Source organism: Gossypium hirsutum, chromosome A11, assembly GCF_007990345.1.
Source record: "Gossypium hirsutum isolate 1008001.06 chromosome A11, Gossypium_hirsutum_v2.1, whole genome shotgun sequence".
Taxonomy (NCBI): Eukaryota; Viridiplantae; Streptophyta; class Magnoliopsida; order Malvales; family Malvaceae; genus Gossypium; species Gossypium hirsutum.
Window position 1 is genome coordinate 5,766,028 of NC_053434.1, and position 23,803 is coordinate 5,789,830.

General features: G+C 33.1%; 2 protein-coding genes across 5 annotated transcripts; both read left to right on the forward strand.

Annotated features, from left to right (window-relative positions):
* Positions 1 to 5,479: 5,479 nt before the first annotated feature.
* Positions 5,480 to 14,471, forward strand: LOC107924778 (fatty acid amide hydrolase). Of its 2 annotated transcripts, none has more exons than XM_016855366.2 (20): positions 5,480 to 5,734; positions 6,066 to 6,175; positions 7,797 to 7,857; positions 8,320 to 8,510; positions 8,645 to 8,774; positions 9,049 to 9,126; positions 9,210 to 9,357; positions 9,442 to 9,554; positions 10,464 to 10,539; positions 10,628 to 10,699; positions 10,953 to 11,004; positions 11,609 to 11,680; positions 11,800 to 11,880; positions 12,139 to 12,242; positions 12,345 to 12,440; positions 13,006 to 13,074; positions 13,194 to 13,258; positions 13,365 to 13,426; positions 13,546 to 13,641; positions 14,135 to 14,471. In XM_016855366.2, exons 1-20 carry the CDS (start codon positions 5,635 to 5,637, stop codon positions 14,195 to 14,197), a joined length of 1,839 nt encoding a protein of 612 aa, XP_016710855.1. In that variant the 5' UTR covers positions 5,480 to 5,634; the 3' UTR covers positions 14,198 to 14,471. The 2 variants fall into 2 exon arrangements, with proteins under 2 accessions (XP_016710855.1, XP_016710856.1); XM_016855367.2 differs by having other exon boundaries at positions 5,482 to 5,734; positions 12,348 to 12,440.
* A 1,156-nt stretch (positions 14,472 to 15,627) lies between these two features.
* On the forward strand, positions 15,628 to 22,574 carry LOC107924604 (CBS domain-containing protein CBSCBSPB3). 3 transcript variants are annotated; one of them, XM_041080765.1, is made up of 15 exons: positions 15,628 to 15,894; positions 15,981 to 16,149; positions 16,244 to 16,376; positions 17,255 to 17,419; positions 18,751 to 18,829; positions 18,947 to 19,060; positions 19,188 to 19,254; positions 19,715 to 19,820; positions 19,899 to 19,957; positions 20,741 to 20,847; positions 20,918 to 21,051; positions 21,301 to 21,383; positions 21,485 to 21,574; positions 22,080 to 22,212; positions 22,295 to 22,574. In XM_041080765.1, the coding sequence occupies exons 1-14, from the start codon at positions 15,779 to 15,781 to the stop codon at positions 22,209 to 22,211; spliced, it is 1,554 nt and encodes a 517-aa protein (XP_040936699.1). In that variant the 5' UTR covers positions 15,628 to 15,778; the 3' UTR covers position 22,212; positions 22,295 to 22,574. The 3 variants fall into 3 exon arrangements, with proteins under 3 accessions (XP_040936699.1, XP_016710620.1, XP_016710621.1); XM_016855131.2 differs by having other exon boundaries at positions 15,629 to 15,894; positions 22,041 to 22,212; XM_016855132.2 differs by having other exon boundaries at positions 15,629 to 15,894; positions 22,041 to 22,212; positions 22,323 to 22,574.
* Positions 22,575 to 23,803: the final 1,229 nt, after the last annotated feature.

The following is a 23,803-nucleotide window of genomic DNA, read 5'->3' on the forward strand; positions in this document are numbered from 1 at the left end:
CTTTTATACAATAAAATTATAAAAATATATATATAAATTAAATATGATTTTGGTTGAAATAGTAAAATTGGTATATAAAAAAATATGATATTTTGAATTTAAATCTAATCACAAGTATGCATTTTTATTAGATTTATATAATATTTTAAAAAATAAAATACCTTAATTTTACAAGTGATTTTAGGAATAATTTTGTTGTTGTCCTCTCTAGTTTGGTGAATGCAAAATTATTTTTTAGATTTTTGCTTGTCACTTTGGACCATTCGGGGTTGATTTCCTTATTGTATTAAATGTTTGTAATCACTCTAAATATGTTGTGCTTGAGTTATAACAAAATTAATTGTAAACGTATCATAATATTTTATTGATATTGAGATTAAAACTTTTATTGTATTGATATAATTTATCTTTTATCATAAGTATTTTTTTCGTATATTATATGATTCCATTTATGGAAAAAACAAAAACATAATAATAGTGAATAATTAATAACGTGAGCAAGACAATGTTGCGGAAGCGACGATAATATTAATAACAATATTATCAGAAATATTTAGATAATTATTATGCCAACAATTATACTAAGAAAATTCCCAGTTAAATTGGAGGGGTCACAATGGTCCCGCTTAAAACCCAACAACTAGACAGAACTCACTTAGATATTTATAGCAATAATAACTAAATAAATATAACCAACATAAAGCTATTAAATAAAAGCAAACAAATAAGAAATAAAATACCAGAGTTTTAACGAGGTTCGGCCAATTTAGCTTACGTCCTCGGACACTACCAAATTAATATTTCCTCTAGAAATATTACAAAGGAGAAGATTTTGGGATAATACAACCAAAGGGGAGGGGTTCTATATATAACAAACCAAACCCCCTCCATTTCTATCTTTTCCTAATGTGGGATATTGCCAATATTCAACAAATCTCCACCTTGGCGATATTCCACATCTTCGAACATCTTCTCATAACACAAACTTCAATAGTGTCTTCAATTTTGCAACCAATCGCCTTCTTCCCTTTTGGTAGTTGTGCCAGCTTCCACATCTTGTTTTTCTCTAGAGATTGCATTTCCTCTTCCATTGCACCTAACCATCTATAATTCTCTAAACTCTGAATGGCTTCGGTGTAAGTGGATGGAATATTATCAACAACTGGAAGTGCATAAGCTACCATGTCAGTGAAACGAGCAGGTTTCTGAATTTCTCGTCTCTGCCTTCTGACTGCAATTGGCTCTGATTGCTGTTGAGGTTCTTGGGTAGAAACCTCTTCCTCATCTGACTCTGCATCTGCCAATGAAGAATCACTAGTGGTACCTTTTGCTGGAATTACCACACTCTGCTCAAACTCCACCTGCTGCGGAGTACACTCCACCTGCTGCGAAGTACTACTCACTCCTTCTGGATTTACCTTATTCAACATGGCAGATTCATGAAAGGTAACATCCCTACTGATTATCGTCTTCTTTGCCTCTAGACACCACAAACGATATCCCTTAACACCAGCATTGAAGCCCATGAATAGAGCCTTCTTTGCTCTTGGATCTAACTTTGATTCTTTCACATGATAATATGCAATAGAACCAAAAATGCGCAAGGTGTCATAATCAGTAGCAGGTTTTCCATACCATTTCTCCAAAGGAGTCTTGCCATTTATAGCAGATGATGGCAAATGATTGATGAGATGTTGAGCGTACGTCACAGCCTCAGTCCAAAACTTTCTATCTAATCCAGCATTAGATAACATACATCGAACTTTCTCCACAAGCGTTCGATTCATACGCTCTGCCACCCCATTCTGTTGCGGTGTTCCACCTACGGTGAAGTGCCTTACTATGCCACAATCTTGGCATATCTTCAGGAAAGGATCGCTTTTATATTCTCCACCGTTGTCTGATCGGAGAACCTTAATCTTCCTTCCTGTCTGATTTTCAACTTTAGTTTTCCACTTAAGGAAAACTTCAAGCACCTCATCTTTGTTCTTCATAGGAAACACCCAAACTCGTCTGGAAAAATCATCAATAAAGGTGACAAAATAACGTCTTCCTCCAAGTGATGGAGTCTTGGACGGTCCCCATACATCAGAATGCACATAATCCAGAATACCTTTAGTATTGTGAATCCCAGTGCCAAATTTCACCCTTCGTTGTTTTCCCAGAACACAATGCTCGCAAAATTCAAGTTTGCAAGTCTTTGTACCTTTCAATAATCCTTGCTTGGCTAGAGTTTGCAAGGATTTTTCACCAGCATGGCCCAAACGCATATGCCACAGCTGTGTTGCCTCAGCGTCCTTCTTGGTACTCGTAATTGCTGCTGCTGTTGTCCCGACCACTGTACTACCTTGGTAGTAATACAGATTGTTCTTTCTTATGCCTTTCAACATCACCAATGCTCCTGAAGTTGCTTTAAGAACTCCATCTCGTATTGTCACAACTAGGCCTTTAGATTCTAACGACCCCAAAGAGATGAGATTCTTCTTCAACTTTGGGACATATCGTACATCCCGCAAAATTCTAGTAGATCCATCATGACTCCTCAGTTTAATTGAACCTATCCCGGCTATTTTACATGTGTTATCATTACCCATGTAAACAACCCCTTCATCTAGTTTTTGAAATTCAAAGAACCATTCCCGAATGGGACACATATGATAGGAACAACCAGAATCCATGATCCACTCATCTGCATATAATGTTGAAGATGTCATACTAAGAGAAAAGTCTGACTCTGCTTCACTATTGCATTCTGCAACATTTGCATCTTGCGGAGTCTTCCCTTTTTTCTTCAATTTTGGACAATCTTTCTTCCAATGTCCTTTTTCTTTGCAAAAAGAACATTCATCTTTGGCAACAGCTCGACCTTTGGACTTTCTTCTCTTCCCCTTAGACTGACTTTGCTGACGACCTCTTGTTACCAATGCTTCCACTGCTGCTTCACCTGAACCTTTCAACTTATCCTTTCGGCGTAGTTCATAGCTATACAATGCAGCAGTTACTTCATTGAAAGTTACTTCCGATTTTCCATGAAGTAGAGTAGTTTCAAGGTACTCAAACTCCTCAGGAAGCGATCCCAACAACATTAACGCCAAGTCTTCGTCTTCAAAAGTCACATCCAAATTCAACAAATCAGCCACCAGCTGATTAAAATTGGTAATGTGCTCGTTCATCGTGGTACCAGGAACATAACTGAAACGAAACAGTCTTTTCTTCATATGTAACTTATTTTGACTGTTCTTCTTCAGAAATTTCTCCTCCAATGCTTTCCACAATTTACTTGCAGAAGTCTCTTTACTGAATGTATACTTCTGCTCTCTGGAAAGACATGATCGAATTGTACCACATGCCAATCGGTTGATGGTCTTCCATTCTTTATCATCAACCCCTTCTGGTTTTTCTTCCTCAATGGCAATATCTAGACCCTGTTGAAAGAGGGCATCTAGAAGCTCACTTTGCCACATGCCGAAATGACCTGTTCCATCAAAAATTTCCACTACAAATCTCGTATTTGCAGTTCCAATCCTCGGCAAAATGTACGAAGTGGAAGTTGTTGATATGGATGGTTTTTCTTCTGTCATTTTTGCCATAGCTTCTACTTAATAGCCACCAAATGCAGAATACCCACAAGCTTTAGGAAATGTTTCTGATGTGTAAGATCAGACTAAGCTGCAAACACAGAGCATACTACAAAACCTTGGCTCGGATACCAATTGTTGCGGAAGCGACGATAATATTAATAACAATATTATCAGAAATATTTAGATAATTATTATGCCAACAATTATACTAAGAAAATTCCCAGTTAAATTGGAGGGGTCACAATGGTCCCGCTTAAAACCCAACAACTAGACAGAACTCACTTAGATATTTATAGCAATAATAACTAAATAAATATAACCAACATAAAGCTATTAAATAAAAGCAAACAAATAAGAAATAAAATACCAGAGTTTTAACGAGGTTCGGCCAATTTAGCTTACGTCCTCGGACACTACCAAATTAATATTTCCTCTAGAAATATTACAAAGGAGAAGATTTTGGGATAATACAACCAAAGGGGGAGGGGTTCTATATATAACAAACCAAACCCCCTCCATTTCTATCTTTTCCTAATGTGGGATATTGCCAATATTCAACAGACAACTGTCTGCTTTAAATTGGATAATGCAGAAAATAATAAAACGTACTCCTCCTTGGCAGCCTGTAAAGGGTCCCTTATTCTTATATCTCCTTCCACTTTTCACTTTTACGGTTTTACCCAATTCAAGATACCCTTAACTTTCATTTTTCACTTTTTACACTCAATAAATAATATTAAAATTTGGTCCCTTCTTTATTTTTATATAAATATAATAAAACTACTTTTAATTCAATTTTTAAATAGAAATTCCAATAGAGGTAGTTTCCTTGATTTTTTTTTATTCTTTTATTTAAGCGATGTTAGTTATTCGTGCTATCAAATTCCGTAAGAGACTTTTATAATAGAGATGAAATGAAACGAATGGAGAGGTTGATATTAATAAGGGGAAATTAGTAAAATAATTATTTTTATTTACATCATATTATATTTTAGTTACTTATGTTTAAAATGTTATGTTTTAATCATTATTTTGTTACGAAATGGTTATTTTGTCGTTAAGATTTGTACCTCCTAAACGACAATCAGACGTGATAGTTAAACCATAATATCTATCATTAAAACGTTATCGATTTGAGTATGTCCTTTGTTTGTCACATATACAAAAAAAACATAAAAAGATTAACCACTTTTTTGCAAAAAGAAAAAGAAAAGAATTTGAACCCAAAATCTAGGTAAAGAACAAAAAGTCTATTATTTACTGTAATCCATATCTGGACCCTCTATTGAATTAATCATTTGTTCTTTCATTTTGAATAAAAAATCCAATCGATTGATGAAACACTCAATTTGATTTATATTATTTCGGTTAAAAAAAGATGACTATGAAAATGAATAATTTTTCAGTCAAAATGAAAACGAAAACTAAAAGAAAAAAGGAGATCGAACGTTTTTTTTTCAATTCAAAGATTAATACGATGTATTGGTTTTGATTATTTCAGAAAACCAGATTAACATTTTCCTTTAATTAGTTCAGAAAATTCAATTAATTAAATTTATTTAATTAAAAAAATCAATTAAATTACTTGGCCGGACATTCACATTAACATTTAAAACCCATTTTAACTGTTACGTAGGACTGTCGTTTGGGAGGTGACATATCTTAACAATAGAATAATCATTTCGTAATAAAACGATAATATAAGAGACTAAAACGTAACATTTTAAACATAAGTGACTAAAATATAACTTAAGACAAATAAAAGTAACTATTTTGATAGTTTATCCAATTAATAATGCAATTAAATCAATAATACAACAAAATGATCGGTATTAATAATATTAGCATTGATAGTAACGACCAACATGTAGCCATCTCCTCACAGTTATCTCTCACAAATATCCTATCATATCCTAGCTGTACTTTATTTACTTGCAGTGCAAATTATATACTTATATATGTATTGGTTGACCTGTTTTTATTGAACCTCTGGTACTGCATTTGCCCAAAACCTGCAGCAGCGATCTACAAAGCAAATTTTTTTCCCAGTAAAATGGGATTATTGAGAGCTGCTGGTGTGGTTTACAAGCCAGTAGAGCAACTTGATCTTGGTCCTGACAGTAACGAGATATATGTCGAAGCCGATATCAAAGGTTTCTATTTCCTCATTTCCATCCATTTTTCTCCAATCTTCATCATCATCATCACTTTTTTTCTTTCACATCAAATTCAGATATATATATATATACATATAGAGAGAGAGAGGTTTATTTAAATAGATAAAATGACAGGCTTTGAGAAGCTTTGTCTGAATCTGAGTATTCATCGAATTGTTTAAGAATCTCTTTTTACTGACTCAACAGTTGCTGAATCTGGAACATCGGATGTTCTGTTTCTACTTAAGACAGCTGTCGTTGACTTTCTCCTTCAAAGTTTGCCTCCTTTTGCATATATATATAATTTTCTGAATATGTATGTATGTAGCTCCTCGCATGGGAGGATTGCTGGCAAAAATATTTGCGTGGATTCTGGAGTCAAGGATATTTGGAGCATTGGCGTTCTACATATTGAAGAGGCTGAATCGAGTTCACAAGGTAAACACACTTATTGCCTTCATTCTGCTTCACTTGTTCATTTTTTGTTCTTTAATTATTATAATCTCGAAGAAGCAACGCCATTAATGTTTCTGGTTCACTCATCACTATCATCGACTTTATGACCAACGCTCTTGTTGTATCTAGAGTTCTTTATCTTCGGGCCAACTGCTCTGATTAAAAAATAAATTTAAAATTTTATCAAGCTTAGTCCGAATAAAAAAACTCAAATTTAGGTACGATAGACCGTATTAATTTTTTTAAATTTTATTTTTATATAAAAAATACTCAAAATATTAAAGTAAATGTTTTCTAACAAATTAAAAATAAATTAAAAAAAGTCTTTATATTTAAATAAGACTTATATGATTGCAACTTAAGAACCAAATCTCTCTAAAATAATAGCAAAATCAACAATAAAAAAAGAATTATACAATGTCCAAACAATAACAATAAAATAGTAACATCATAATAATGAAATGACAGACAAACCATGAAAAAACACTAACAAAATAATATTTTTTTTTACAAATTCAGGTCTTATTTTTTTTCCAAACCTATTTTATAGGCTTATATTTTTGTCAAAATCCTTCTACTTTTCAAATGAGCTTTCGGACCCAATCAGTGGTTTAGCCCATGGACAAGTCTAGTGACTATGGTAATTTTTTTTTAGACTTAATGACAAATCTTACAACTAAAGTTTACATATTGTATTTTTGAGCCTTTTTTTGGCCATTAACCTTTGTTTTTTTTTCAAATTGTTTTTTTAACAAATTTGATGAAAATACCGTTAAAAAAATTAACGGGATGATGTGGAATTTCGTACATGGAATATTTTTAATGATATGTAATTTATTGCTTAAATAATCCAATAAAAATAATTACACGTGAAAAATAATAAAATATATAAATAATTCATGAAGTTAAAAAATAACTCTTAATTTAAAGAAAATAAATGTATGAAAGATTGAAACATTAAATTTATTCATTAAATCTCATTAAAAATATTTCACATATGAAATTAAGAGTTAATTTTTCTTAGATAATTACGTTTATTTTCTTTAATTAAGAGTTTTTTTTAATTTAATGTAGAAATTTTCTTAGATAAGTAACTTTATTTTTTTTAAATTAAGAGTTGTTTCTTTAATTTAATGTATTATTTATTTTATTATTTTCCACATGTACAATTAAGGCTATTTTGACAAAACATACAAATTTTAGTGGCCAATTTTTTCATTAAACTTTTTTTATGTACTAAACCATTATAAATAAAACAATGTAATCTTATGATGAATAAAAATATTTGCATTAAAATTAATTACTGTTTAATTAGCCATTTCATTGAATGCAAGTCTTGTTTTCTCTAACTAAATCACGGTTTTTTTATTTTTTATTTTCTCAAAATCCGTGCATATTATAATTTATAACATGTTTAATACACTGAATTTGTTGCATTTTTATGTACTTGCAATGCACTGATATGAAGAGAATCATTCAGCCATAAAAAGAATATGGTATCTTTGATCCCTGAAAAAAGAAAATAGTGTTTTTGTGATGGACATGGTTGTTTGTTTGGTGTTTATGGTTAGTCTCTTACACAACATGTTTTACTCTTGTGCAGTTTATCTCGAATGCAACGGTGGAGGAACCACCCATGTTTGTTCCATTGCATCCTTATGTTGGTACGCATGCCTTAGATCAAACATATTTTGGATACAACACATAGTCCTTGATCTTTATCACATTAGTAGTTAGATGATTGGAAGCATTGTAAAACTAGTTAACCAATGAATCAAAATATTGGCTGCCGTTAAGTGATCTATGAATTTTCTACAACTTCTGTTTGCAATAACCAAATGCTGGAAGTTTCTTATGCTCCAAAGGTGTTTGATGAATTGTTAAAGCTTCATCTAGTGGACTGTTAAGGGAACTATAAGAATGTTCATTATATAGTCAAGTTCATGGGATGCATAATTTGAGGTAGAGATAGATCACAATAACTGGGGGAAATATCTAGCTAATGGCATATGTATGTATTTATGCTTCTTCTTTTATTTTTGAATTATAGTTCTATGAGCTTCTGTTTATATCCTTTCAAATTATGAACTTCTAATGTTGTGTCTAATTTGGTTGCATCAACACAGACCTTGATGAGCAAGAAGTCATAGAGATTGATTCTGATGCATCTCCAGCAGAAAGAGTTCAACAGGCTATGAATTGCCTTCCTTTAACCTCAGAGAATTCACTAGATGCTTTCAAATTCAGCTGTTTCCGGCGTTGGACAATAGCGGATTATTCAAGAGCCTATAGAAATGGGGAAATAACTCCATTGAAGGTACCACTCTTGGTTACTTAGTTTATTGCATGTTGTCAACATCCCACTAATATTTGTGATTAGGTTTTCACCTAAAGAATGATTATTTATGATTACATTTCTATCATCACGGAAACCAATTTTCAATTCTGCAGGTTGCAGAGCGGTTTATATATGCTGTTCATGAATCTTCCAGTCGTCCTTTGTCAATAGCCTTCTTCATTAACTATGATGCTGAAGATATCCTAAGGCAAGCTACAGAATCAACTCTTCGGTATGAAAGAGGTAGCCTTTTACAGTAATTAAGTCACATTACATATCTTAATGTGCTTTCTTATTGAGACATTGTTGTTTACATTATCATAAGGAAATAAGCATATTCAAGCATACTTCATCTTTCTTATATTCCATGCGAAGACCAAAGTGAAAAACAAGTTAGCTGATTTCCAAATCTAGTAGAAGTGGACTTCCATTTTCATATAGAATCTTTTTCTATTTGCAATATCCCTTTGTCAATACCGTCTAATATTCATACAGATCTAATTGTTCTCTTATTCAGGAGCTCCAATATCTGCTCTAGATGGAGTTCCAATTGCTGTCAAGGATGAAATAGATTGCTCTCCATATCCAACTACAGGTCACCTAAGTTCTTCAGTTGCACATCGATTCCTTTTATTTAATGGTTATTCTTTGTCCCTATCTCAGTTCTTATTTTTATAGGAGGTACAAAGTGGCTGCACAAGGTTAGACCATGTACAGGCGATGCATGCTGTGTTGCACGACTCAGATCCTGTGGTGCTATACTTGTTGGAAAGACTAATATGCATGAGCTTGGAGCTACACCAAGTGGGATAAATCCCCACTATGGGTGGGAATTTCTTGTTGCTTTCCTCTTTCATAAACCAAACTTACAACTAAATACTGTAACATGTTCCTTTTGTGAATGTTGCAGGCCTCCGAGAAATCCCTATGATCCCAGCAGAATCTCTGGTGGTTCTTCTAGTGGATCTGCAGCAGTAGTGTGTGCAGGGTTATGCCCTGCAGCCCTTGGTGTGGACGGAGGAGGTAAAGTTTGTCATCCTTCGTCGAAAAACAACCGAACTTTTAAACTTATGATCAATAGCAAACTCTTATGATTAGATAATCAACATAAACACTAAATCTACGTAGATATACTTGTAAAAGTATAGACAACAAGTATAGAAATAGATGTGCAATTAATTCCACCTTTTAAACTTGTCCAAGGTAACCATGGTTGAACGCTTTCAAGTTTCATCCCTGAATAGATTCTTTTGATTCTCTTGGACTGAAAACCAGAGGCGGACCTCATTAGCGCCTAGCGGGCCCTTGGCCCCCTACCCCAAGTTTTTGAAAATTTTAGTTATACCCTTAAACTTTTCTGAAATTTTAATTAGGCCCCTCAAATTTTTGAAAATTATTATTAAACCTTTGAAATTTCAATTAGACAATTCAATTTTTATTTTTTTATTTTTGTAAATTTTCATAAAACCTCTAAAATTTTGAAAGTTTTTAATGGGCCTACCAAAATTTTTGAAAATTCTCACTAAAACCCTCAAAGTTTTTAAAAATTTTAGTTAGACCCCAAAACTTAATGCCAAGATCTGCCACTGCTGAAAACTCAGTGATAAATATCCAAATTAAACCTTCACGACTGCAACTATGGTTAAATCCTTTATTATTACCTCCAAAATGGAAGAAGTGTGGAATTCTTAGTCATTTTTTTTGAGTGATATACTATTGAGCCTGAGAACTGAATAGTTTAGCAATATTATAACAATCAATTAGGAGTAACAATTCTTTCATTGCCATAACGAGCAGCTATGCACTATCATCTTTATTTTATCATCCTCTATGTACTGTTCATTCATCAATATTGCAAAAAAGGCGACAGAAAATTTTGCCACGTGAATAAGTTCAAAGGACAAACGCACTTCATATTTGGTTTCTGTGTAGGATCTGTGAGAATGCCTGCATCCCTTTCTGGTGTTGTCGGGTTCAAACCGACTTTTGGACGCATTCCTCATTCAGGGTGAGAACTTGTTTAGGTAAAACAATTCTTTGTGTTCAATTAGGTGTGAAATCTAACCAATATCTAAAAATGTTTATCATGTTTCCAGTGTTCTTCCTCTGAACTGGACAGTAGGAATGGTTGGAGTACTAGCAGGTACCTTAGAGGATGCATTTATTGTGTAAGTTTTCTCTTCCTGTTTTTATTTTATTTTATTTTTTTGGAATTGAGAAGGACGCAAACAGGGAATAAGGAAGTGCTTGCAGATGGGATTCAAACCTGAAACCCCTAAACTGTTAGATGCCACCTCTTAAAAGTGATTGCATGAATCAATGGGACTAAGCTTCGAGTTTATATATATCACTGAATTCCATTGACTTTCATAGGCTACGTTGTTAGTTGTAGATATGACTTAATTTGTTTTCTGTTTTCAGTTATGCTGCTATTAGTGGTCATCTTCCATCACATGAGCCAACCACTTTGCCTGTGAGTACCAGTTATAGAGATTCACTAAAAATTCTGGGTACTACTTGTTGTTTTCAATGCACAGATCATCTTTCTTTCAGGAGAAAGCTGATTTTGATATCAGTTTCTGTGCCAAACCGATTTCTCATACAATCATATATTTTTTTTTCTTTTTTCTTTAGTGTAAATAAACATTTTGAAACTTAAAACTGTAAGTATAAAATTCTTTGATATGAATTTGCCTTTTCTTTAATTATTTTGATTTTTTATGACTTGAAGCTCTAGGAACATAGCGATAACCTTCGTTGGTTGGTTCCAAATAATGACTTTGTGATGTCTTCTTTTCACCTATATTTCCACCACTCTTCATCTTCTTTTTTTTTTCTAAAATATTCTTATTTAATATTTGTGTTCGAGTTAGACCTCTATATAAGATATAATACTCAAAATATATCGATTTTTTAAAAGAAGTTTACACATATTCATTTTAAACACATACCATATATAACACTCACTAGGTAAGTCGTATGAGTAATGTATCTGTTCATACTATAGTAATTTTACAAGAGAATCTAAGTTTGGATGACTTTTACTTATCTTCTTTGGCGTTTGGATAACCTGCCAGCCCAAAATACATTTTCCACTGCTGAACTCCACAAATCCAATATCAAACATCAAGCTTGCAATATATGGAGAGGTAAGTGATGAAATTATATGATCACTTAATTGGAGTCCATTTTTTTCATCAATTATAGCTTAAAAAGGGTTAAATTCTAATTCCTTTTATCCTGTTTTTTAACCAATCGGCTCTATTAGTGGTTCAACGATTGCAACGAAGAGATAAGATTATGCTGCTCTAATGCTGTGCAATTGCTTTGTGAGCGTTACAATTGGAAGGTAATTAGCAATGGATTCTTTCTTTAACTAGTACTACCCATTTTTGTATTAAAGTTGTTAACTGGTGTTATCCCACATCTGTTAAAGATCGGTTTCATCAAAGCCCGAGTTTTGTTCTATTGTTAGGAATCTCTATTTGCTGTCAATAGGTTTTAGATCGGATGCATAATATGATATCAAAAACCAAGTTTTGTTAGTTATATATATTTTATATATCCAAGTTAGACTATTGTAGCAATAAATTTCCCCGTTGTTAAGACTGTAGAGGTTACCATACCAGAGCTAGAAGTAATGCGCCTGGCACATTATGTGACAATTGGTTCCGAATGCAGCACTGCACTGAGTTCTCATCTGGAAAATTTGTATGTTATATTCTAGACTTTAACCACCATGTTATATACTCTTTATATTCATGATCTCCAGTATTTTAAATTATAGATTCTGACAATATAAACTTTTTCAAGTAGGGGCCGTTCAGAATTTGGATGGGATGCAAGAGTAGTAGTTGATATATATGGTGCTTTCAACAGCAATGAGTATATAAAGGCCCAGAAACTGAGGTAAGCTGTTCCCCCCCCTCCCCCCACAAAAAAAAAAAAAAGATGTCATTTATAATATAAACTTCGCAGGGGTGAGCAACCGTCCAGGTTCACCAATGGGTTAGGATCAATTGTAGAGTCGTTTGGTGATTTAATAAGTTATTCATGGTCTGATTTTTTTATTTTTTTGGATTGATACTTTTAAGATGGAGTATGATCTTAAACAAAAAATTTACAAGAACTTGAACTTATAAATTTTGAAAATTCTTATAATATTGATAAATTGTGGTTACCTATTGTAAATTTATTTTCATATTGGAACATCATGTTTTTTTTTTAGTATATATTAAAATTAAAACTAGCCAAATGATTTTATGTTGATTCAGGTTTTATTCTATTATTGTCCCTTTCAAGTTTGTCATGCGGTAGGTTCTTTGGTCTTCCCCTTTGCTTGCACATGATGGAGATCCATTACAGTTGTTAAGCGATATTAAGTATTGGGCGTCCTATGGTCTTATATTAAAATTAGGCCAACCCCTTTATTGTCAATAAGTTTTAAGTAAGATGCTTGACTACAATTATGCAGGTACCGCCATATGCAGATTCATAACAAAATTTTCGCCAAGGCAGATGTCATAGTTACTCCAACAACAGGGTAAACTCTTTTTCACTGCAACAACTTGCATCTATTCTTCTATTTTACTTAAACTGCCCACTGCAAGACCTTCTCTTGCAATGCCCAAGTTTAACCAGTTTTCTTTTCTTTCAAAACAGTATGACTGCATACTCAATATCTAAAAACGCTCTAAAGACTGGTGAGCTTGACTACGTAAATGGAGGTAAGAATTTTTTACCTATTTTCCCTATGTATTTTGTGTTTAAATCTTCATGCTTTATTAGCACAATCAGTAAATGAAGTGAAATTAACCCATCTTGTTATTTCAGGTACCATTATTCGATATCAGATAGCAGGAAACTTTTTGGGACTACCTGCTATTACTGTCCCTGTAATAACTTATTACCACTTGTCGCTTATTTGAAAATTTATGCTGTAATTAATGTCTATTAACTTCACTGAAATGGTATGATTCTACTAATATCAGATTCTCCATGTATACTTTGATAGGTTGGTTATGACAAAGCTGGTTTGCCAATTGGCCTTCAATTTATAGGGAAGCCATGGTCAGAACCCACTTTAATGCACCTTGCATTTGCAATGCAGGTAGGCCACTTATATTTTTTATTATGTTAATGTATAAATTGATCCCTAACTATACACCATTTAACGATATGGTCTATAAAGAATTTTTTTTTTCAAAATCAGGTACCTACGGTTTAATTCCATCGAGCGAATTTAACCCAATGGACTAATGAGATTGTATAAATTGCTACCCTGATTTAGTTGACCTATAATAAGTTGCCATGTGTGAAGTTAATACCATGTCTGCATTTAGAAAAATATCTGTCTTGATCCATGACAAATTAGTATTGATCAACTCCATGCCATATCGGCAATTTGCTAGCAATACAAGTTCTGGGACAATTATTAAATTTTCTCAAGTACCATATTGTTAAAATGTATATAGTTCCTGAGCCAATTTGCAGGTTAATCCTTTGGAGTCAATTTATATATTCAACCCTAAGTTCTATGTCAGGACTAATATGAGTTTATATATATAGTATGGCTGACTAAAACAAAACATTTGTGGTTGTAGGCATTGTGCATCACAGATTACAGAAAACCAAAGGTTTTCTACGACATACTAGGTAAAAAGTGAAGAGAGCAGAGCAGAATTCACGAGACACCAATATTTTTGGCCTTCAACATATACCTTCTATTTCTCTTGATGGAATAACACTGTAAAACCAACTTACCATGGTATACAGCAATACACAGTATTGCTTGATTATTTACAAGTTGCCATTGTTGCTATGGTATCATATCATATAGTCTGCTGCTTGTACCATCTCATTTATATCAATAAACAGACTTATAGATATCTGCATTTGTCAAAACTGGAAACAGGTTTAAATTAAATTAGATTTTTCTTATTTCATTCCTCTAAGTCTGTATGCAGTTCTTCTGGGTTATGAATTATAACAACCATATTTGCTAAAGAAACATTGAGCTTGTGGCACAAAAAATTTGATTTTTTTTTCTTCACAAAAATTTGATTTTTTTCTTCTAAGGATATACTTTGACCCATTGCCAGCAAATTTTGTCAGGAGTTAAATTAAATTGTAATTTTTATGATAGTAAAAATATAATTTCATCGTTTTAATAGTTTATATCTTTATAATTTTTAAAAATTTAAATCAAATTTTTATATTTTTAAAAGAGGTCAAAGTGTAATTTTATTTTTACTAATTTAAAATTTTAAAAATTTTAAAAAATATAAATCAAAATTTTTTTATTTTAGGGGTCGAGCCCCAGCCAATCCCTAGCTACGCCGCTGCTTCCACGAAGAGAATTTCTTTTATTTTTTTTTTGGTAAATTTTGAGTCTTATACACAACACATTCAAAAATGTAGAATAAAATCTAAAATTTCAAAGGCATTTGGAAATTTTATGGTTGTATTTTGATATTCTTTTTTTTTTGTCTAAATAATTAATAATGTCATAAATGGTCCTTGAAATTATCAATCTATTTATATTTGTAGTATTTAACATTCATTATCCTCTGTTGAGTCTTTAAAACATTAATATTACATCAATTAAATTCTTTCATCAACCTAATGTTAACTTAAGTGTTAAATGCCTGTTCAAATTTGACTTAAACCATTTTAAAATACATAGATTGAAATTTAAACATATATACACCTATTTTACAGGTAATTTGGATCTGACTTACTAAATAATAGCACCATTAAGATTTAGTAAGACTATTTTTTTATAGTGTGTCAAATTCAAACAATTTATGTGATAGGTATATACATATTTAAAATTTGATACATTTGATTTAAATATGCTCTACATTATATTTGAGCTAACATTTAACTCCTAATTTGATGGGTAGAATGATGAAAGAAATTATATGGATACACTATTAATACTTTGAGTACTTTAAGTAGAACAGTTTGAATTTTGGGATTGATTTAAAATCTAAATAATAAATTAGGGACTACTAATAAATTTAGCCCAATTAATTAATGAAATTGTAGCTTGTGATTGACAGTTTAATTATAAGTGGACGAATCAAATATAAATTCAGAGTTCAGACAACAATGAGGCTGAAGCCTTGAAACCAGCCACCGTGGAAAGGGCAAGGGCGTGGTCAAAGAGGGAGCGCCACTCAAATTCCTAAACCCTAATAACCTAAATAGCTTTATTGATCGATTGGCTCGAATTAATCGACGAAATGACTAGCCAATCGGTGTCTCTCCCGCCGGCATCCCGCCGGAATTCTTATAGAAGAGGTCCTTCTGCCCCTGAGAAGTCTCACACATCCGACAATGCCAAGCCGACTTCTCCTTCGTTAGTTTCCTTTACTTAGTATTGCTTTTCAATGTTCATTTTAACAAATGTTGTTTTAGTTAAGGTTCAGGCTCGTTCTTTGTCAGCTCTGTTGGTGGTGAGAGGACGGTGAAGAAGCTGAGGTTGTCCAAAGCTCTCACCATCCCGGAAGGAACCACTGTGTCGGAGGCTTGTAGGCGGATGGCAGCTCGTCGTATGGATGCAGTGTTGCTCACCGATGCCAATGGCTTGCTCTCTGGGATCATTACTGACAAGGTTTTTTATTTAGCATCTCTCGACTGTTTTATTCCTTCCACGTTCTTATTGTGTAGTGTGTAAAATTGCAAATTTATGTATGTATAATTTCCAGGACATTGCCACTAGAGTAATAGCAGAAGGGTTGAGGCCGGAGCAGACTGTGGTATCTAAGATCATGACATGTAGTCCAATTTTTGTAACGTCGGACTCTTTGGCCATCGAGGCACTTCAGAAGATGGTTCGAGGTGCTTGGTTATGTTACTTTTGCACTATAACCCTACTAAAACTGAATTCTATTTCTGTTTAGAAATAATTGGACATATCTTGGACAAAGAAAACCTATTCCAGCATTGGTTTTGACAGCATTTGAAAGGAAATTTGGCACGTTTTAAAGGTTCAAACTCAATGTTAATTGTTCTTAGAAGAAATTTGAATAGAGAGAAAGGGACTTGCAAAAGACTTAGGGGGTGGATGGAGTGTTGGAAGAATATTATTGCTTTCTTCTAGTTCATGAAACTCATGTTAGCTAATTATCTGTGAGAAAGATGCGTGACAAAGCTAAGATTTGGTGTTGAGTTTAGATTCTCATGCAGGGTCTTTTATAAATGGTTTGACAGGTTAGATCTGAAATTATCTATAATCATCAAACATTAGGCTTTGGGTTTAACCCTTGGACTAAGTGTATGAGTTTACATAGTGGGCTGAACTAATGTGACTATTGGAATTTACTAAAAGTTTAGCTTAATTAAAAGTATGTTCTATAATCATCACACATTAGGCTTTGGGTTTAACCCTTGGACAAAATGTATGAGTTTACGTAGTGGGCTGAACCTAAGGTGACCATTGGAATTTATTAAAATTTTAGCTTAATTAAAAGTATGTTTTATGGTTTTATATAGCCCTCAATTATCAGTGTGGTTTTAAATAGTCCAATGTCATTTCTGGATTTTCCTTTGTCAAAAGCTATTATACCATTTCTCTAAGCAATGGTGAAATTGCAAAGCGTTGACTTGATATATGCCAGAGCTGAACTAAGGCTGATCACAATAGCAGTACTTGTTTAAAACTTTAAATCCTATTGTACATGCATGTTCTAAACCTAAGTAACTGGTTCTTTTGACAGGTAAATTCAGGCATCTTCCTGTTGTGGAAAATGGTGAAGTCATTGCCATGCTGGATATTACAAAATGCCTTTATGATGCTATCTCTAGAATGGAGAAGGCTGCTGAGCAAGGAAGTGCAATTGCTGCTGCAGTGGAAGGGGTTGAACGCCAGTGGGGAAGCAATGGTTAATTTTTCTTCTATACTAATGATCATAACATTCTAATGATTCAAGGCCACTGCATGCATATATTTGATAAGCTCTTTTTGTTGCCTCTGTTGTTCCAACAATATTCACCAATATAGACACTTACTGACTCTTCTTCATAGCTGTAAATGCATGCAAACATAATCATTCATTCATTATTATTATCATAATTAGTTTTTTTTAATGGCGTTTATAACATTCTAATGATTCAAGGCCATTGCATGCATATATTTGATAAGCTCTCGTAACAACCTCTGTCGTTTCAACGATATTCACCAAAATAGACACTTGCTGTCTTATCTTTGTTGCTGTAAATGCATGCAAACATGATCATTTATTCTTTATTATCATCATCATCAATTTTTTTACTGATGTATGTGTCAATAAAAATAGATCACTAGCATTATTTAATATCCTTGTGTGTGTTTACATATATCAACCTAAAGTTGGCACATGAAATGACAAGGATTACACTATTTCATGTTCTGCTTGCAAATTTGGTATCTGATCCAGTTAGTTTGATTCAGATAACCAACCTTTTCATCCTGATACTATTATAGATTTTGATGCTTTAGTTTGTTGCTTTTTTTTCTCTGCATTAGATGTGAACGGGTACATTTTTTTAAAATAAAGTTTGGGTCTTCTCAATATGATTTCCTGTTTTAATGTGCTTATTTTGTTGTTTTATGGACTAACTTTTATGCTTTATTACTTGGTGCATAGGTTGTTATACCTGCTACTAGTTTCAATTTTTTGGCCATATAGCATGGTTTTATATTTTTTTATCACATTACATTTTTCAGTATTTAAACTTTTTGTGTGTGCTGTTTTTTAAATAGAAGTCAGTTACTAATGGTTGCATAATCACTAATAAATGCTCTACTTGGTGGCAAGATTCCAATTTATTGTCTAGCCTTAAACCCCAGTTGTGTGGTTGAGATTTGTAGTTGATTTAGGTTGCATTGGCATTGTGTTTGCAGTGCCAAAAGCTGATTTTTGCCCATCACAACCGCAAGACACTCGTAGGTTTTGCTCAAAAGTGCTTCTGCATCACGCTTCTTGAGCCAAATACTACAGGCGCTATTGTGGTTGTTGAATGCACTTTTGAATAGAGATGACTCAACTTTCAAGTTTTCCTCGCCATTACATATATATATTAAGAAGGTTCATATATAATATCAAAGTGTGTCTGCACAAACTTATATGTCTATGTCTTTTACTTGATGAGTGATCAAGGGTATACATTAATGCTTGTACCATACAGATTGAAACCAGTGATTACTTCTTTTGTTTGTCATGTTTTATTTCAGCACCATATGCCTTCATAGAAACTTTGAGGGAGCGGATGTTCAAGCCATCCTTGTCAACTATAATTGCTGAAAATTCGAAGTATTTTCTTCCATCTCAGTTGTCTAATTGCTTGTTATATACAAATACAATTTCCTAAATACCCTTGCTCGTTTTGTTATTGGTTTTACCTGTCCTGGTATCTTCTTCCTTTTCCAGGGTTGCAATTGTTTCATCATCAGATCCTGTCCGTGTTGCTGCAAAAAAGATGCGGGAGTTGCGGGTTAATTCAGTTGTTATGATGACGGGGAACAAAATTCAGGGGATACTAACGTAACCTTTCTTATGAACTGATTAATATTAGCTTTTGAGATCTTTTGCACTGTAACATGTATTTGGTGTGGATTTAAAGGTCTCTTTCAATATTTTTTGCAATTACTAACTTTACTACCCACTGCAGTTCAAAGGATATCCTTATGCGAGTTGTGGCACAAAATCTCTCCCCCGAGCTGACTATGGTGGAAAAGGTTCACTCATATACATTTGATTTGATGTGCTTTTGTTTAAAAAATTGTGTATTTGAATGAAGTTTACAACTGAGTTTCAACTCTGTTTTATGCATAAATACATCAGCAATATAGTGAGCAATTATATGTCTGTACCTTTACTTTGGACAGTTACAGTGTTTATGTCGCATAGTTTATTATAAACTATGCCGTGATACTTAAATTAAATTAAATTGGAAGTTTGGAACATGAACATGTTTGATTTCTTCTAAGTTTTACCTATTTCTCAATTGCATTATCTGATCTTGGAATAGAATTTGCAATTTTGTATCATGTATTCTTGACATTAGATGGCCCCAAGACATAACTTGCAATTTTTTAGCATAAATGGTTTCTGGTTATAAGCTTTTTTATACTTTCATTTTGTATGAAGAAGACTTTTGATACTTCGTCATGACATTATCTTTTCTTTATCACTCAGGTTATGACACCAAACCCTGAATGTGCAAAAGTGGAAACATCAATCCTTGACGCACTGCATATAATGCATGACGGGAAGTTTTTACATCTTCCTGTTCTAGACAAAGGTTGGTTTTTGTTCTTTCATACATGTTTATGATTACAATTTTTTCATGTTGATGTGTGTGGAAATGGCTGTTGTGCAGATGGAACTGTTGCTGCTTGTGTAGATGTTCTGCAGATTACTCATGCAGCAATTTCTATGGTATGTATTTTATGCATGTTTATATCTATCAAAATCCTTCGGTATTTCATGTATATGAATTGGATGTTTAGGCAATGGCTATTAGGCATAATGGGAAGATGTAGAACTTTGCTCAGCTCAATTCTTTTCACCCCAAGTGTCCAGAGTTGGAAATATTTTTGTCAATAGTTATAATCCTTCGGTCATTATACATTCCGCTGTGGACTATATAGTAGACAAGATGAATTAAATTTCATTATAACAATTAAAAAAAAAGTTGGAAAGCAGTATTTCCATGTACATTAATTTTGTTGAAATCCTTGATATTTAAAATTTGCAAGTTTTGAAGGTAATTATGAAAACTACTTTTATTCTAACTTTTTCTTTTGTGTAAGTCCTAGTACTAACCTTCAAAACTTTTTGCCTGAACTTTCTCAGCCCGTTCCGAACCTCTTACTTATATTGATGGCTATATATAGATCAATACTTCTTGAGTTGTTGGGATACTTGTACATACAGAAACATATAGGTTAGTCCTTCTCAAGTTGTTGGATAAGGTCTCTGACTCATTCCATTGCACTTGGCATGTCTACAGTTTTGTCCGACTGAACATAATTCACCAGTAACAAGCAAAAAGTTAAAAGACAAAGTTCCCTATAATATGGTTACAAATATACTGTGTAGTATTTTCTTATTTGAATCTGGCTGCCATAATTTGTTTAGCTTTCTTTATATTATCACACGAGGATGTCAAACAGCCCCCCTAAATTATATTTTTATTTCTGAAAATTTGATCTTTTGAAGGTTGAAAGTAGCTCTGGAGCTGTTAATGACATAGCAAGCACAATGATGCAAAAATTCTGGGATTCTGCCCTTTCTTTACAGCCGCCAGATGATTATGACACACAGAGGTAACTCATTCAGTCTCATATGGTCCCAACATGTTACACTGGAACCAACCTTGCTGAATGTACATTTCAGTGAAATGTCTGCAATCTTGACATCAGAGGGGGCAGATGCTGGAAGGTTACCATCCTATCCTTCCCTTGGCCTTGGAAACTCATTTTGTTTCAAATTTGAGGATTGTAAGGGTCGTGTACATCGATTCAATTTTGGTACGTAGCAATGTAGGTCAATATACTTGCTAAAGAATTTGACCTGAATATTATAAATACATGTCATTTCATACCTATAAGCATCAATTCACTGATTTCCTAATCCACACCCGGGCTTTATTATTGAAAAGAAAGATATAATCTGCAGCTGAATATGATAGTAAGCATGTTTGCGGGCTTTGCAATTATCCTTTTTTCCCGTGATGTTTCATGCATGCAAAAATACCATATTTATATTTTTTTCTCCAGGTATTGAGAATTTAGACGAGCTATCGTTAGCTGTTATGCAAAGAATTGGTTCTAGTAATGATCATAGTCACCCTCAGCTTCTGGTGAGTTGATTATTTGTTTATTTTCTACTTCACTTTCTCTGGTTTTATCAAATTTTATTGTTTGTACTCATTCCCTTTTTTTTCCTCTCATTTTTATGTAGTATGAAGATGATGAAGGTGATAAGGTTTTACTTATCACAGACTGTGATCTTATTGCTGCTGTTAACCATACTAGATCCCGAGGACTAAAGGTAACTCACTCTCTGTATTTGACTATTGGTTCTCTCCTGCTAGACCATCCTATTTTGTTTCTGCTGCTGGTTTCCTTGGTACTTTTTAATGAATATTTGCACAGATAAATTGCATTATTTTTCATTGATTTTTCACTTTAAGAGGACAAGTTTATGGAGCCCAGCTTTAGGATTTAAGGTTTTCATAATTGAACTTGAATCTGTGAGCTGTAGTTCATTTCATTCGTATTGGATCTTTATTGTACTTGGTTGGTCATTGGCTAGTGTGATTTTCTATCTAACAAGGCTCAAGCTAATTCTCAACTTGGGCTTTGAGATCAAACTCTTAAATCTTAACGAAGTAATGAAGGATAAAAAAGGTGGAAAAAATTGTTGATATGAGAAATAAAGAGCCTAAATCGGTAAAGATTGTAGTTGCTCCTAATACATTGTTCTAGATTTATTACTCTCTGTTCCTGTCTTACAGGTTTTAAGATTGTATCTGGATTTTCCTGATTCCTCTCAGCACATAACATCACAATCAAGTGTAACAGCCGCGAAAACTCGGTGGGCCTCTTTTCACACAGGCCTATTGGCGGGTGCCGTTGTCTTAACCAGCATTGGCGTGCTTGTGTACTTAAAGCGCTCAAAACTATGAGGTTGTGCTGATTTTATTTAATAATCTGTCATACACCACAGCATTGATTATATAACTAGGGTAGGAAACATTGAACTTTTCAGACTAATCATGTTCGAATCATCGATTAAGTTGAAGGGTGTTTTCTTTGAAGAAGAATAAGATCGACCCAAGAAATGGCCAGCCGATTGGAGCTGCTGTTGGTGTACGGTAGCAGGTTTGATACTTCAACTAATTTCAATCCATTATGATGTAGAATTCATTTTTGTTTCACATGTAACTCACAATAGTAAACATTCTGTATGAAAATGTAAGCATTTTGTATACTATTTTGACATGCATGGTTCTTTTAATGAATAAAGCTCAATGATGGACTGCCCGTTACTAATTTTTTTTATTTTAGTTTTCATCTTAGCATTTTTATGAGCTGGAAAAGCTAAGTTAGGATGTGTTGTGATAAAAGCAGAGTGAATTGTTAGGTCAATTGTGGTTCATACTCCCGTACCATCTCTAACCCAATAGAATCATGCCAGGTTAATATATTAAAAAGTCCTTTGACTGGTACAGTTTTATTCAAATAAACCTCCATGTCTTTGATGCATACATGTAAATAGTTGGCATTTTATGTAAAAATGCATAAGTAAAAAAACTATATTATTTTTATTTAGAAACATGTCACAGTTTTAGTGGTTATAATGTATTTATTAGGAATGTCTTATCTAAACGATCAAGTGGATCTTATCACTTGAGGTAATGCCTCCGGCAAAGATATTTACTAAATTTTCATCCTCCATAAATAGATAAAAAAGAGACAAATTTTAACAATGAAACTGTGAAAAATAAAATAAAAAATGAAGTAAAGAACACACAAATTTTACGTAAAAACCTTTTCGGGAAAAAATTACGGGCAGAGGTGAAGAAAATTTACTATGTCGAAAATTTTGAATCCAATACAAAAGGAATAGACTATGTCTATTTATAGGCTTGTAAAGTCATATTCTAGTAGGATTGAAACACTTTATCTTAATCAATATAAAATAGATGGAGTTTAATAAGGTTTAAAAAATCTTATTCTAAAATAAAATAAAAGAAGTCTAGTTCTATATGGATTTTATTTTTATTTTATTTTCCATCGTATTTTATTTAAATAAGAATTCGGGTCACTTAATTCTAACAATCTCCACCTTAACACAAATTTTCAATGAACAAGTTCATCGCGAATTTTTAATGAACAAGTTTTCCACCTTTTCCATAAAATTTTTTAAGGGTTTAACTTCAACAATGAACACCAACCAAGTCTAAGTAATGCTCAAACTTGGTTATAGGAAGTGACTTAGTCATCATATATGCAGGATTTTCATGAGTACTAATTTTGCTCACAACAATATTACCACGAGCAATAATATCACGAACAAAATAATACTGAACATCAATATGTTTTGTTCTCTCATGAAACATTTGATCTTTTGTAAGGAAGATGACACTTTGACTGTCACAAAATACTGTATTGATTTGAAAGTCTTCATTGAGTTCACTAAATAGTCCTTTCAACCAAATAGTTTCTATACAAGCTTCAGTAATCGCCATGTACTCAGCTTCAGTGGTAGACAAAG